This window comes from Protopterus annectens, chromosome 6.part0 (assembly GCF_019279795.1).
Source record: "Protopterus annectens isolate FY-2018-M chromosome 6.part0, PAN1.0, whole genome shotgun sequence".
Lineage (NCBI taxonomy): Eukaryota > Metazoa > Chordata > Ceratodontiformes > Protopteridae > Protopterus > Protopterus annectens.
This window is the reverse complement of record NC_056737.1, coordinates 726929209-726944279: the sequence shown is the minus strand read 5'-3', so window position 1 is coordinate 726944279 and position 15071 is coordinate 726929209. Positions and strand designations below refer to the sequence as shown.

At 45.7% G+C, this 15071-nt stretch overlaps 1 protein-coding gene across 2 annotated transcripts in view; it reads right to left on the bottom strand.

Annotated features, from left to right (window-relative positions):
* Positions 1–15071, bottom strand: part of LOC122804502 (collagen alpha-1(I) chain-like) — a 481965-nt gene that overhangs the window by 438650 nt on the left and 28244 nt on the right. For both annotated transcript variants that reach the window (XM_044074415.1, XM_044074414.1), the window contains exon 2: positions 9756–9780. In XM_044074415.1, the coding sequence (XP_043930350.1) occupies positions 9756–9764 (9 nt within the window). In that variant the 5' untranslated portion in view covers positions 9765–9780. The remainder of the gene's footprint in view (positions 1–9755; positions 9781–15071) is intronic.

Below are 15071 nucleotides of genomic sequence, written 5' to 3'. Positions count from 1 at the left end.
AACCTCCTTTTGGGGTTGAAGCACCCCACTGTTGTGGTCTGTAAGAGCCTTGTGGCAGAGATCTGCTTCTTGGGTGTCTGTATCTGCCTCTTTGTGGCCTGTGACACTGGAAAGTACCAATTTTTTGTAAGCCAATTCCTGCTGAATCGTGGTGGCTGTACCTGTAAGAAATCTTTCACCGTTTGCATAGATTTTGCCTTATCCTCCATTTTCTTTAATACCTCTTCTGCCTTAATACCAAATAAATTATCTTGCTGCAAAGGAGCATCCAATAATTTTGCCTTAACATGATCTGGTAAACTTTGTTCTTCCAACCAAGTATGCCTTCGAATCACAGATGTTCTAACTGCTGCTCTACAAGAAGCTTCTAATGAATCAAAACCACATTGCAAAGTATGCTTTCCCACTTGTTCAGCTGCATGCAATAAATCCTGCATTTCCTTATAAATCAGGTTGTTCTGCATTTGTACTCATTTTCTGTTTTAATTGAGACAGTAAATATTGTTGATATTTAAGCATGTGAAACTGGCAATTTAAAGCCCTCACTGCCAAAGTTGCAAAGGTGTAGACTTTCTTCCCCCATCTGTATAATGCTCTAGAATCCCTATCCGAGGGATCTGGATTTTTAGCCGTGGAAGCCTTTACCCCTTTGGGACCCTGGGAAATGGTTTCTGGGTCAGCAACAAGGTTTTTATAAAGAAATTTGCGAGAGTCGGGGACTCTGTAGTACCTGTCTGGCTTGACTGGAGCTGAGAGTAAAGAATCAGGATTTAAACTAGATTCAGAGAACACATCATCCACAATGTCAAACACTGGTGGAATAGCAAGGGGCCTGTGCTGAGGCAATAAAAGAAAATGTGAGCATTTTCTTGGAATCTGAGTAATACTGGCCTTCCCAATGGAAATGCTCCCTCATGGTATGTAAAGTTTCCCCAAAAGAGTAATCCTCTGGAGGAGAGGCTGAAGGAATTGATTCTTCAGCAACAGAGTCCTCAGGGGGGTAAAGAATACCCCTGGTCTGAAGAGTAATCAGAATAAATAGAAACCTGGTCAGAGGAATCATAATCTGTATCCTGCCTAGGCCTTTTATCAGGAGGGGGATGGGAACCCCTGATCAGAGAAAGTCTTCGGCCATTTTGAGCACCTGTTTTTTTAGGCATGCTGGCCTGTCAGGTGAATGCTGTACTTGCTTCTTTGTCTTTAAAGTAGTTTTAGACTTGGAGATGCAATGGTAAGCTATGTAGGCCTGAAAACACCCTCCGAAGCAGATGCCTGCTCAACGGCTCCGGACCCATCTGAAGGGTTAATCTCCATTGGCCCAACACCTAGAGTATCCAGAGGCCTAGGCACCTCCACGTGGGAGTCGGTCGCGGCCTGTGGTTCTGAAGTAGCGGGTGTCAGGGGCTGCGAAAGTGCCTCACTGAAAACCAGCGAACCAGCCTAGAAGAGGCTTCGGCAGTTTTTGGCCTTGGGTGCCTGTCCTTATCTTTGCATTTTTTGTGCATTCCGGTCAGTTGTTCCGACGGCATTGTATAATTAAACCTTCGGCCAAAGTAATGGTGAGCAATAGTGCATTTGTTAAATCTAGCACAAAACCGACAACTAGTGACGTCGTGATCTGGGCCTAGGCATGGAATACAGTAAGAATGAATATCCTTATGAGGCATTTGCTTCCCAAAAGAAATGCAATTAACTTTTACTGACATCGGTCTGAGGCAAGAAAAAAAGTTTCCCCAACGGGGTACTTAAGCTTTACTGAAGACTTCGGTTCTGAAATCAAATTTGATATCTCTAGTGCCGACCGGCACTTGCGAACTGCTTTTGCTTCAGGCACCACACGGCAAGAAGGACTGAAGAAAATGGCGTCTGCTGCATCTTGTATACCCCTGGCGCACTGACCTCAGGGAAGAGGTGACAGCAACCGACGCCAGACCAAGACTTTGGAACTCTGGCTGACTGCGGGACCGCCTGACGTCAGGATAACCCAAGTGTAATGACTGCAGCAGTGAAACACAATGATCATCATGTGTACTACCTAAGTCCCAAAGGATCCTTCATCTGCCAGAGCAAAATTCTGTAAACCTTTATGGCATCGTAATGACGCACTTAACATCACATTTCTGGCTATTTGAACACTGGGCAAGCTTCTGCCTCATAGCTCTAGAATCCAAGGTTCAGTCATGACTTCCTGTCACGGTCTTATGACATCCAAAACAAACAAAGCAGCAAAAGTGACTACCTACGGGTGGGATTTGCTTTCCACGATTGCACTTATTGGTAGAAGCAAACAGTGCACAGATTTCAAAACAGGAAGTGCAATTAGATGAAAACTTCTTCAGCTGGAAGAAAAACGCATCTACAACATGAAGGCTCTTGCCTAACTGAAGAAATGCGTCAAAAATCTCACCGCTATAAAAAAAAAAAAGAGAGAGAGAAGCATGCAGCCATGTAATACTCCAGAATTCTGATAGTGGGGAAAAACAGCAGTGTATCAGGGGATGGTATACAGTGGTTAACAGCCTAGATAAGCTACCATCAGAGTGGCTCCCCAATATCTGCAGCCACAGCTGTACAACATGAAGTTTCACGTTTCAGACGGATAAAACAGGATTCAGAAGTTGACCAACTTCAATTGACAAAAAATTATACATATATATATATATATATATATATATATATATATATATATATATATATACATACACACACACACACACACACACACACACACACACACACACACACACACACACACACACACACACACACACACACACACACACACATCTACATCATCTATTTTTTTTTTTATTTATTTTATTTATATTTTAAGCTCCTTCTCTTAATATACAATGACAAAAAAACAGTATTCCTTGTTCAAAGCATCTCGGACCAAATCCCGTCTCTTCTAGCAAGATATAAAAAAAAAAAAAAAAAAAAAAAAAAAAAAAAAATCGACCCTCACATCTTCATGGTTGTCCAGGACAAAAAATATATAACAGAAAAAGTGCTGGAATGAATGCAGAATAATGGAGCACATTGATGCAAACAGCAAGTTGAACAGAAAAAGGAAAATCTCCATTTAAAAGTCTGAGCAGACACCCTGCTAGTAAACCCAGAAAGCCACATTAACAAACAATAGTTTACCGAGATGCACAATACCTTGGTACTAGGAGGAATCAGAATGCAAAACAAGGGTCTCAAAAAGCATACCCCAATAGCAGCAATCACAGACTGCCAAACACCACAGTAACAAGTTTCCAGGCTGAAACATGCCACAAAAATATTAACAGCCATATACATTAAAAACGATAAAGTTCAAGCAAAGGCAGTAAACCTGAATCACAGTAGTTCTTATAATATTAAAGCTTCAGCATTAAGGTGCACTTAAAAAAGAGTATCCATTGCAACATTAACTTTTAGTTATGTACTTACCATAACTTTAGATGTATGGGATCCATCTCGCCTACATTCTGTACTGATGGGTTCGGAGCCGATCCTCTGCTCCGACTTGGCACGCTATACTAAAGAACGAAGTCTCTTATTGGCTGAGCTATCCCACATCCCAGGATGCACCACCACTGCTTCCCCAGATCTTGTTTGTCCGCACACATGCACACACACAGACTGTTGATATAATATTGCCAGGTGTTTCAAGATGAAACAGTTGAACTCGAACCGTCCGGTCTCTTCTGATCTCCAAGGCAGGGGGAAGGAGGGTGGGTTATTAGGAATGTAGGCGAGATGGATCCCATACATCTAAAGTTATGGTAAGTACATAACTAAAAGATGTAATGTGATCCTATCTCGCCTACATTCTGTACTGATGGGACAGCGTCCCTAGCACCTGATTCCTGGGTGGCTCACTGGAAAACACTCCTGAGAACTGTGGAACCGAAGGAAGCTCGCCCCCATGCCACATCCAATTTGTAATGAGAAATAAAGGTGTGAGAAGACCATGTAGCCGCCGCACAAATGTCACCAATAGCAAGCTTGGAATGAAAAGCTGCCGAAGTAGCCATAGCCCTGGTAGAATGAGCTTTCACTGTAGCTATAAGCTCTTTGTTTGAAATGAAGAAAGTATGACTGATACAGTCTCTGATCCACTTGGCAATAGTGACTTTCGTGACGGCTTTGCCCAATTTATTGTCCGAAAAGGACACAAACAACTGATCTGTTTTTCGTGCTTGATGCGTCCTATCCAAATAGAATCGTAATTGTCTGTGGACATCCAAGGTGTGAAAGATGTATTCCACTCTGAATACTTCGGGAAGAAAACTGGAAGTTCCAGTGATTGTTGTAGACAAAAATTGGAACAAACCTTGGGAACAAAGGATGGATTCGGTCCGAGGGATACTCTATCCTTGTGAAAAAACAGGTATGGTGGTTTAACACATACGGCTTGAAGTTCTGAGACTCGCCTGGCTGATGTAATTGCAACTAATAAAGCAGTCTTCCAAGAAAGAAATTTTAAGTCACAAGTTGCTGCCGGTTCGAAGGGGGAAGAGGTTAAAGCACCTAACACCACATTAAGGTCCCAAGGCGGAGCAGCCGTAGCAGCCCAGCACCTTTCATGAAAGCTTTACATAACTTGTTGCTCATCGCCAATTGAACTTTGATGGTAGAGACCGAACAACCTTGATTGAACAGAGAAGCTAAAAACTTCAGAACCTCCGACACCAGGGCTGTCAAAGGGTCTAAGCCCCGGAGTTGTGCCCAAATAGCAAATCTCTTCCATTTGCTGGTATACATTTTCTTAGTAGAAGTCTTGTGAGCCGAGGACAAGATCTGTAGGACTTCTGGGTCCAAAGCATGGTGCCTGACTATGGTCGGAAGAGGAGGAGCCAAGCTGTTAACTTCGAGTGGAGGGACTGATGAAGCTGTCCCGACTGATGGGTCGAGATCCGGAACTTGGTCCAGGAACCATGGACTGTCCAGTGCATATTTGCGAAGAAAGGGAAACCAGACTTGACGAGGCCAGTATGGGGCAATTAGAATCATTTTGCTCTCCAAGCGAATCGCCTTCTGGATCACCTTGGGAAGAAGGGGAACCGGTGGAAAGGCGTATAGCAGACCGGTGGGCCAAGCTTGGACTAGGGCGTCCTTGGGAATCTCCCCCAGAACTGGGGTGAGAGAGAAGAACTGTTGGCATTTCGTGTTGAGGGGGGTTGCGAAAAGGTCGCAACAAGGAGTTCCCCATCTCCTGAAAATCTGAGTTGCCACTGTCGTTCAGAGACCACTCGTGAGGGGAGAGAATAGTTCTGCTCAGTTTTTGTCGGCTATCACACTGGATCTCCCTGGAATGTGTGTTGCTACCAGAAAACGTTTGGTTGCAATCGCCCAATCCCATACCTTCATGGCCTCTCTGCAAAGGGGGTAGGATCTGGTCCCTCCTTGCTTGTTCAGGTACCAGACTACAGACATATTGTCGGACTGAATGGCAATCGTGCCCTGGGGGAGGCAACTGTGCAGTGCTTGCAGCGATAGAATCACCGCCCTCATTTCCAGTATGTTGATGTGGAGGAGACTCTCGGGAGTGCCACTTGCCTTGGACTGACCTGCCCAGGTAATGTCCCCCCCACCCAGTCTGGGAGGCGTCCGTAGTCAATGTGGCCACTGGAGGTGGTGGAACGAAGGGTCACCCCTGATCCAGGTTGGAGGAAAGAAGCCACCAACAAAGGTCCTGTTTGCACGTCTCTGATCAGAATGTGGTGACTGAGTGGGAGATCCTGATAAGACCACTGGACTGACAGGAGCCACTGGAGAATCCTCATATGTAACCTTGCTAAGGGGACTAGGAGAACGGTGGCCGACATGGAACCTAACAGTTGTAGGACCATCCTGGCTGGGGCTCGACGTTTGAGGAGCAAAGCTCGAACTTGAGACTGTAGTGTTTCTATCCTCTCTGCAGGAAGATAGACCCACATTTGCTTTGAGTCTATCTCTGCTCCGATAAACCGAATGCGCTGAGATGGCAGCAACACGGACTTTGTCCAATTGAAGGTGATTCCTAGGGAGTTGCCTAGAGATATAGTGGCTGCTAGAATTTGCAAGAGTAGATGCCTGGAGGTGGCAGTTAGGAGCCAGTCGTCTAGGTATGGAAACACCTGGAATCCTAGACTTCTCAGGTGAGCAGTCACCACTGCCAAACATTTGGTGAACACCCTGGGGGCTGTGGTAATACCAAAGGGCAGTGCACGGAACTGGAAATGACTGTCTCCCAGGCTGAAGCGCAAGTGTCTCCTGGACGCCTGATCTATCAGGATGTGATAATAGGCATCCTTGAGATCTATGGAGCACATCCAAACACCTTTCTCCAGCAGCGGGAGAATGGATTGCAAGGTGACCATCTGGAATTTGGACTTCTTCACTGATCGATTTAGCTTGCTGAGATCCAAAATGGGCCTCAAGTCCCCGGTCTTTTTTGGCACCAAAAAGAATCTTGAGTAAGTCCCTAATCCGGTCTGGCCTGCGGGGACAGGTTGGAGGACTCCTTTTTGAAGCAGCTTTGATATTTCGTTGGCTGCAAGATCCCGTTGACTGGGTGGCGGGTCCGGAATTTTTTGGGATGGAGGGGGGGGGGTTGAGAAAAGGGGATGGTGTAACCTCCAGCGATGATTCGGAGCACCCATCGGTCCTGAGTGATACTCTCCCAGGCCTTTAGGTGCTTCGAAAAATGACCCCCGACTGGCTCCGGAGCTGCACAGTCGGGCAATCCTTCAGGGATGCTGGACGGTTGAGGAGCCACGAAAGGACTCGCGGTCTCCAGTGTTGCGGGGGCCTCCGCCGCCTCTGGGACGGCGTCTTCCTGAAAAATTTCCCCCTCCTCTGCCTCTAGAAGGGGGATCACTCTGCTGTGAAGAGTAAGGCTTTTGAGATTTACGGAACCACATTTTCCCCCCTCTTCTAGCCTTGGGATAGGGCCTGAAGGGAGTGGAAAACCGTGCCCCTACGGCAGTTAAGAGTCTTACCCTCTTGTTCACAGCGAGTCAAGGTGTCCTTTACCCTGGGTCCAAACAGAGAGGACCCGTCAAAGGGAGCGTCGACAAAGGAAGACTTGAAGGCTTCCGCAAAATGACACAGGCGGAGCCAGGCTCGTCTACGTAGAGCAACGCCCGTTCCCACCGCTCTGCTCGCCCCCTCGGCTGCATATGAAATGAGTCTCATGGACGAGTTCGATAACGATGATAGGGTAGCCAGCTGAGAGCTAACCGTCTGGGCCAACTGCTCAGGTAAGTTACCCGAGAGGGTATCTGAAAGTTCCTTGACCAGATCCCTCTGAAGTCTGGTGAAGTGAGTCAGATAATTCAGAGACCTTAAAGTAAAGGTTGCTGAAGTAAGGGTGCGCTTCCCGTACCTATCCATGCTCCTAGACTCTTTATTAGGAGGATGGACGGACGTTGAAGCCTCTGCCACATCTTGTTGGGTAGCAGATGCCACCACCAGGGCATCTACAGCCACACCTTTGGAGAGAAAATCCTTTTCGGGGGGGGGGGGGCCGAGAGAAATTTATTGGGGCGAGCTGGCACCGGTTCCACAGAATCCGGGTGTTCCCACGCCCTTCGAGAGATCAAAGCTCATCGAAGGGCGGAGACACCCAGGAGGCGGAGGGCTGAGCCCCGAAGGCCTTGAGGAATACTGACTCCTCAGCGGAAGGAGGTTTTGACTGCCAGTCGCCTCGTTGCTTCAGGATCTCCAAGATGTCCGCAAAGGAGACATCATCCGAGGACTACTTGGGGGACCCCTCCGCATCATCGAGATCGGTGTCCGCGGTGAGAGTCTCATCAGGGGAGTCGACGTGCTTCCTCTTGCACTGTTTCTTCCTTGGAGGTTCCTCCGAAGCCACTTCGGAGGGACCTTCAGGAAGTAGGGAACCCCCGATGGGGGTTGCCTCAGGCCCCAGGGCTCTGCTGTCTTGAGACAGGGGGACTACAAAGGAACCAGTCTCCGTGCCAAGGGAAGGTGACAGACGGAGGTGGCCAAAGATTTGGCCAAAGCACTCCTCATGGCCCTGAAGGCTGGACCCCAGAGTCCTGGGAAAGTCCAACCCCCAAGGCCACAACAGTAGACGGCACTCCCACAGCCGACGCACCGAGAGGGAGGCTCGGAACCGAGAGCATCGGTCCCGAAGCGTCACCCCCGGGGCCGACAGAGGAGGTCCGTGTACCGAACTCAGACCCAAAGGGCGGGTTGGAGTAAGGGTCGGAACAGACCCGAAAACCTCCACCAGCACAGACTCCAACGGTGCCAAGGCTGTTGGAGGAGGTGCTGAGGCTGTTGGAGGAGGAACCAAGACAACAGGGTGGGCAACCGGCTCCGGAGCCGACTGGGCTGTAGCCAAAACCAACTTTTGGAAGACAGGAGACTGAAACAGCCTTTGAAGCACCCTGTCTATGTCCGAATCTGACATCCTTGAAGATCGAGAAGAGATCGAACGAGTTCGAGTAGACTTCTCCACCGGTTCCGAAGGACTGGGGGACTGGCTCCGAATAGTCTCGATAAATATCGGTGCTGAGGGAGGCTCCACAACCATTGCAATTTCCCTCAGAGCCGAAGAGGACTTCGGCGCCGAAGGGGAAGAGTGAGCGGGCAACTCTCATCGGCTCCGAAGACAGTGGAGCCGATGGTGACCCGCCTCTCTAAGCTCTAGCCCTCGGCTCCGAAGCCAGAGGAGTCTAGGCTGGAGGCATCGAGGCAGACCGTTCTGCCCTCGGCTCCGAAGTCCGTGGAGCCGATGGAGAAGCCTGCCTAGATTTCTTTGTAGCCGGTTCCGACGGGCTGGTCGGAGCAGATTTCTTCTTTGAAGATGAAGAGGAAGAAGATAAAGCCTCCTCAAAGGAAGGAGTGATAAGCCCTTTTAAGATCAATTTGTTTTTCCTCTCTTGGAGGACACGGGAGGAAAAAGCGTGACAAATGCTGCATGACTCCTGAAGATGCTTAGGGCCTAAACAATAAACGCACAAAGAGTGGTGGTCCGTAATGGACATTTTGTAACTGCATTTAGAGCATTTTTTGAATCCTGAAGGTCTGTGCTCTTTCGACATGTTGACAGCAAAATTTCAAATACACTAACAAAAATTAGCTTAAAGGAAAATGTAAACTGAGGACAAGGCCACTCTAACTGAAACGGGATCACTTGACCCAAATCTAGACTACTATACACACACACACAGAGAGACTCACACTAAGAAATTTCCACAACGCGCGAGGGCAAGGCCCCTCTAACTTAAACGGGATCCTTCCCTCAAACTAAGACAATTTACCACAAAAAACAACTCAATGAACAGCTTTTGGGTAGAATAGCAAAAAATTTGACAGAAATTTTAAGTTAGAAGCACTTAGCTCAGCCAAGTCCAAGACCACGTCTTTGCTGTAGAAGCGGCAAACGAGATCTGGGGAAGCAGTGGTGGTGCATCCTGGGATGTGGGATAGCTCGGCCAATAAGAGACTTTGTTCTTTAGTATAGCGTGCAGAGTCGGAGCCGAGGATTGGCTCCGAACCCATCAGTACAGAATGTAGGCGAGATAGGATCACATTACATCTGGGTGTTATACCATCACCGCCACATTCAGACAGCAGCTAGACACCACCATCTTGCTGCAAAGTCTGAATACTTTTATTAAGAGCATGCTAAAGACTTGTTTGGGGAAAAAAAAACAATCTATATAAAAGAAAAAGTCATTTCAATGCTCATAAAACAGCACTTTATGGAGCACATTCAAACTGTAAAGCACCATATTGCAGCTTACCGAAAATTCATCCATGTCGCCTGATATTTTGCTGGAAATAAGAAAGAAAACAAAGTTATACATTTGTAAGTATGACTGCTATACAAGTCATATATTTGTCAACTGGATTAATGCAACTGTTTACAATCCTTTTCAGTAAAGACAGTTATAGAATTTCACACAGTTAAGGGCAGATCAGCTCAGGATTTTCTAATTTTCTGATGTTACACCCCAAAATGGCTGCAAAGGGCAGCCAAGATGATACAACTTTGTTTTGCAGTAAAGGCTTCCCACAATGCAGGCTGTAAAGAGAATTTTTCTGAAGTCTTTGTCTCCACTCACTTGCAATGGCATTAGTAATATTTTCATGCTTTCTCACTGTCCCTGGCAACGGAATTCCATCCACCAGTAACTATTCACTTTTACTACAAGTGGGCATCTTCTAAGCAGCCTAAAAGGCACAGTTACACTTAAAATGTAACATTTTTTTTTATTTTTGATCAGTATAAACAAGAAAAAAAAAATGCAGCTCCAGTCTTTTTCTCAATCTGACTGAGGTATGAAATGATCAGATCATGTCAAAATCATCTGGCAGTCCAACCAGAAGTCTGGTTCCTAGTTTACAGTGCCTGAACAAATGTTAGTCTGCTATGGTTAGAGTCTGTAGCATAATGTGTTAAGGCTGTAAATACCCTGGATACAGCCCCACAGCTACTCACCGCTCAAAGCCTTCTTTTACATTATAATCATCCATTCAATTACATCTACACTAACCTATTAAAACCAACTCAGTGCTGGTATGCTCCCCTGCAACTAAGTGGCCAAAAAAATAGAAATGAATCCTGAAAAAGGTACCAGCCTATCATGTGTGCGGACACAACCTACCCACCCCGTGGACCAGCTGAAGCATTTCCAATTTACCCACAGCACAACTCTGGGATATGGAAGAAAGATGGAGCACCCAGCAAAGTAAACTTCCAGACAAGGGGGGGGGGACAAAAAAACACTTGTAAACACTAGGCTATCAAGTTTGCAGACTGCTACAAGCCTAGCCCATAACCAGAGGTCAGAATCAAACCCTGTACCTTATCTGTGAGGTAGACCTTAATTATGTAATTTATGGAGTGCGGGGATTACAGATATTTGGAAAAAGACAAACCAGTTAACACACCAGAGTGGGGTGCAACCTGACCATAAGTGTTTAGCACCCACCTGCAAAGTTAAGGTCAGGTCTAGCATCGGGCTGTAAAATATACCAGTACTTTCCAGCAAATAATAGCAGCAGAACAAAAGACTTGTTTCTGCATGCTGTCCATACTGGCAAAGTGTCCCCAGCTTCCACATCTGTTGTCTGAAGGATATGAACTCAAACTCTAATGTATGCCATTATTTATTAGCTTCAATCCTCAATGGTTTATTAAAAACACAGATTTTATAAGGAAGCTAAAATATGAAGCACTAATTTGGACATCCAGTGAAAATCTAGACAGTTGAAAGGTATGACAAGTGAACTGTAAACGTAACTGACTGAATTACACTACCTCTTGACAGCACTTGCCAAGTGTTTTATGGCTCTGAAAGCCAGGAAAACACAAACATTTTCCCCTGTAGTACACAGAGCAAATCAAGTGCCATGTACTACAAAGTATTATGACAGTGTCACTGATCATAACCTTAAATTGCGTTCGCGCTAAAGGGAAATTTCTTGGAATCCACGTCTCGAACACATAAGCACATTAAGATTGGCGACCTCATCAGAATCTTCTAGTTTATCCCTACCCCCCTAACTTAAAGGCAGCAACACTAACTCCTGTGCCAATGCACTGCCTAGCTGCAACAAACAGGGAAATAAAAGTTAATTATGTACTTAAGGATAACTCCGCAACAGGCAAGTACATCCTCTGTAACAAGACTAATGTAGCAAGCATTAGGATTTCTAGACTGTTTAGTACCCCCTTCCCTAGCCATCATACAGGCAGATTATCTTCTAAAGACATGCAGAGGAGCATACAACAAGGAAAGGAAGCTCTAGACTGTTGCCAAAAAGGAAGGGTGTGTTAGACGGCAGACCTTCTTGCACATTTATCACTACAGTAAGGACATTTCTATAGGATAGAGAAAATTTTCAGTAACAGGGCAGACTCTCCCAAGAATTCCTTTTGGGTGGAAATCCCCACAAAAACTTGAACTGTGATCTGAGGATGTTTAAGTGTCTAAACCCCAGCATTGCACAATTTAAAACAAGTTAAAAAGAAACAAGTAAAACAGAATAATAATTAAAAGATTAGTTGTAAACAGTCAAATAAGTAGAGTTTTAAGCCATAACCAGTTTTGGTCTATAACCAGCCAGCCAATGTGGGGTGAATCTCAAAGCCAACTAAGAAGGTTTCATAGGAAAGGGCCTTGGTAGCTAAAGGTACGACAGCTAGGTGCATCACGGTTACAATGGAACTTCAAGGATGAACTTTGGGATGAGCACAATGCCTGGCTAGGGGTATAGGTTTGCAAAAGGTCCCTTAAATACAGGAATCAACTTTGTGAAGAATAAGACAGACCATAAGCAAGGATTTTGTAACTGATCCACTGTCTGACAGGGATCCTATGTAAATCATGCAAGATTTGAGTGATGCAATGACAGCGAGAGACTTCTGTCAAAAGTCAGACAGCATAGTTTTGTATAAGATGGACCCAAAAGAAGACTTGGGCATCGCATCCAGCTTATATTACCTTGCAAATATGTTAAGGGGAAAACCAAGTGGCCACTGCACCAATGTTATCGAAAGATTGGGAGACTAAAGAATACCATTACTGCTTAGGTGGAATGTGGTTCAAATACAAGCTAAAGAAACTTACCAAAAATCATATTGCAGAAAAGCATACATGTAGGCAACCATTTAGTCAGTACAAGCTTAGAGATAGGGCAACAACTTGAATGAAAGCTAATGGGGCACATCCACAAAATGGGGCAAATACTCTCCTTGATTAGACCAAGTGGCAAAGACAGCTAGTTATGAATTGATTACTTTAGGTTTACTTCTGCAGCCAGTGCCACTTCAGGCATGAAAGGGCGGCTAGGTTAGTTATAATTATATCTGGAGTAAATGGATTAGCTGTAGGAATATAAAGCTCATTAGTACATCTTGTGGAGGTTACTGTCACCAGAAAGTCAGTCCTCCAATTACCATTAAAAAGGCTAGTTCAAATGGCAGTTACGCAAGTTTCGTTGGCATGGAATAATCCCTCAAAGAAGCAGATAATCCCAAAATGGTGGTAGGGGAAGAAAATCACCTTTGAGAAAGGCTCTGCACACCTTAAAATGATGCCAGAAAGGAAAGTTTATCCCCAAGTGGAAATTAGGAATGTCTGCAAGATGGACTGAGAGAGTACTCAGTACCGAATGCAAAAAAAAAAAAAAAAAAAAAAAAAAAACAACCACTGTAAAACCTCCATTAGCTGCTCTCAAAGATAACTGTTCATAGGTAGGTACTAGGCTATAGGGCCTATATAAGCCTAGCTAAAAAGGTACCCTGGCTTTCGCCACCACAGAAAATTATTTTCCTGTGCCCCTTTCAAGCAGAGTCACAGAGGTGATCCCAGTGATGAATTTCCTATTTCCCATCCAATCAAGATTTTTCTTGAAGAATGCTAATGAGGAGCTTTGTTCGATATAAATAGGTAGTTTGTTCCAGAGTATGAGAAGTCTCTGGGACAAGACAATATCCCACCAGCATGTTCTGTTTATTGTGGTGAAAAGGTTTAGGTCCTTAGAGCGTGTAGCTTGGATGGATTGGGATTTCTTTAAGTAGAGCATGTCCAACAGCTCTGGGTTTGACATAGCTTTGTATGTTAGGCAGAGATCGCCTCCATGTAGGCAATATGCGATTGAGTAAAGCTTCAGTTTTTAGTCTGCGTAGGGCACCTGGTTGAGGCCGATAATCCTCTTTGTGAGGTACTTCTGCGGCCTTTCCAGTTGTAGAGGTCTTGTGAGGTGAGGTACATACCAAAAGCAGCATTGTACTCTATAATTGGTACAATGAGTGATGAGTAGAGGGGAACAACTGCCTCTTTTTCCTGCATGAGAAACCTTTTGTGATGGTGTGCCAAGTAAAAGGATTTCCAGACTACTGTGGCAACATGATTATCAAAGGAAAGACTACTGTCCACCTGTGTCCCAAGGTCTCACACTTTCGGTGTTAAGCAGACTACCGTCTATGTGTTAGTTCATGGGTAGAGAGTTTTTACCAAAATGGATGACAATGCACTTTTTGGTATTGTGCTTGAGGCCATGGCTTTGACACCAGGTATCTGTCTCAGTGAGGCCCTTTTGTAGGATGTCCACATAGTTAGGAGTTTTGATTATGGCTCCTAGTTTGCAGTCATCTGCGAACTTCATTAGCCAAAGACCTTCTGTGTTAGCCTGTACTTCAGAGAAGCAGACACCGAACAGGAAAGGACCCAGAACTGAACCCTGTGGTACTCCACTTGTCACTGGTCCGAAGTCAGATTTGGAGTCTGCTACTTTCACAGTGTGGATTCTGTCAGTGAGCCAGTTGGCAACCCATCTTGTGACATAGGGATTTATACCTAGTTTAGTGACCATCTATAATTCCAAAGTGGGGGATGATGTTGAAAGCCTTGGCGAGATCTAGGTAGGCTGTGTGAACCACCTTACCCTCATCTACAGCTTTAGTGACTGCTTCAAAGAAGTCTATCAGGTTTAGGAGACATGATCTGCTTTTTACAAACCCGAACTGGGTTGAGTCCAGAGTCTGGAGATTACCAATGTCCAAGTTCCATGAGGATACGTTCCATGGCCTTGCAGACCAGGCTCGTCGGGCTAATGGGGCGGTAGTTCCTGGGGTCCGTGGTGGATCCCCCTTTGTGGAATGGGATAACCGTCCCTGTGCACCATTCAGTGGGCACAAAGCCTGAGGTGAGGCTATGATTGAACATAGTACTTAGGTGGGGTGCCAGTTCGTTCTGTAGTTTGTGTAGAACGCAGTCTGGGATGTTGTCAGGTCCCATGGATGCTGTGTTCTTGGCTTTGGAGTGTGTGGTTTTTACCCGTGCACCCATGATTACAGCAACTTTGCATTCTTCCAGTACAGAGATGAGCCCTTTAGGGGGGGAGAAGGGGGTAAAGTTAGCACTGAACCTACATCAGATGGTTCTGTATATTTAGTGCCATTTACCCTTTTGTTTTGTGAGTAGATGGCCTTTGTGAAAGCAGGAACTGTACAACTCTGGCAAGAAGAGGGGGGGGGGGGTCAGAGAAGCCAACACCATGAGGGAGTGAATGTCTGCACAGCCTGTTGGGAGAGCTGGAACATTAATGTGCAAGGA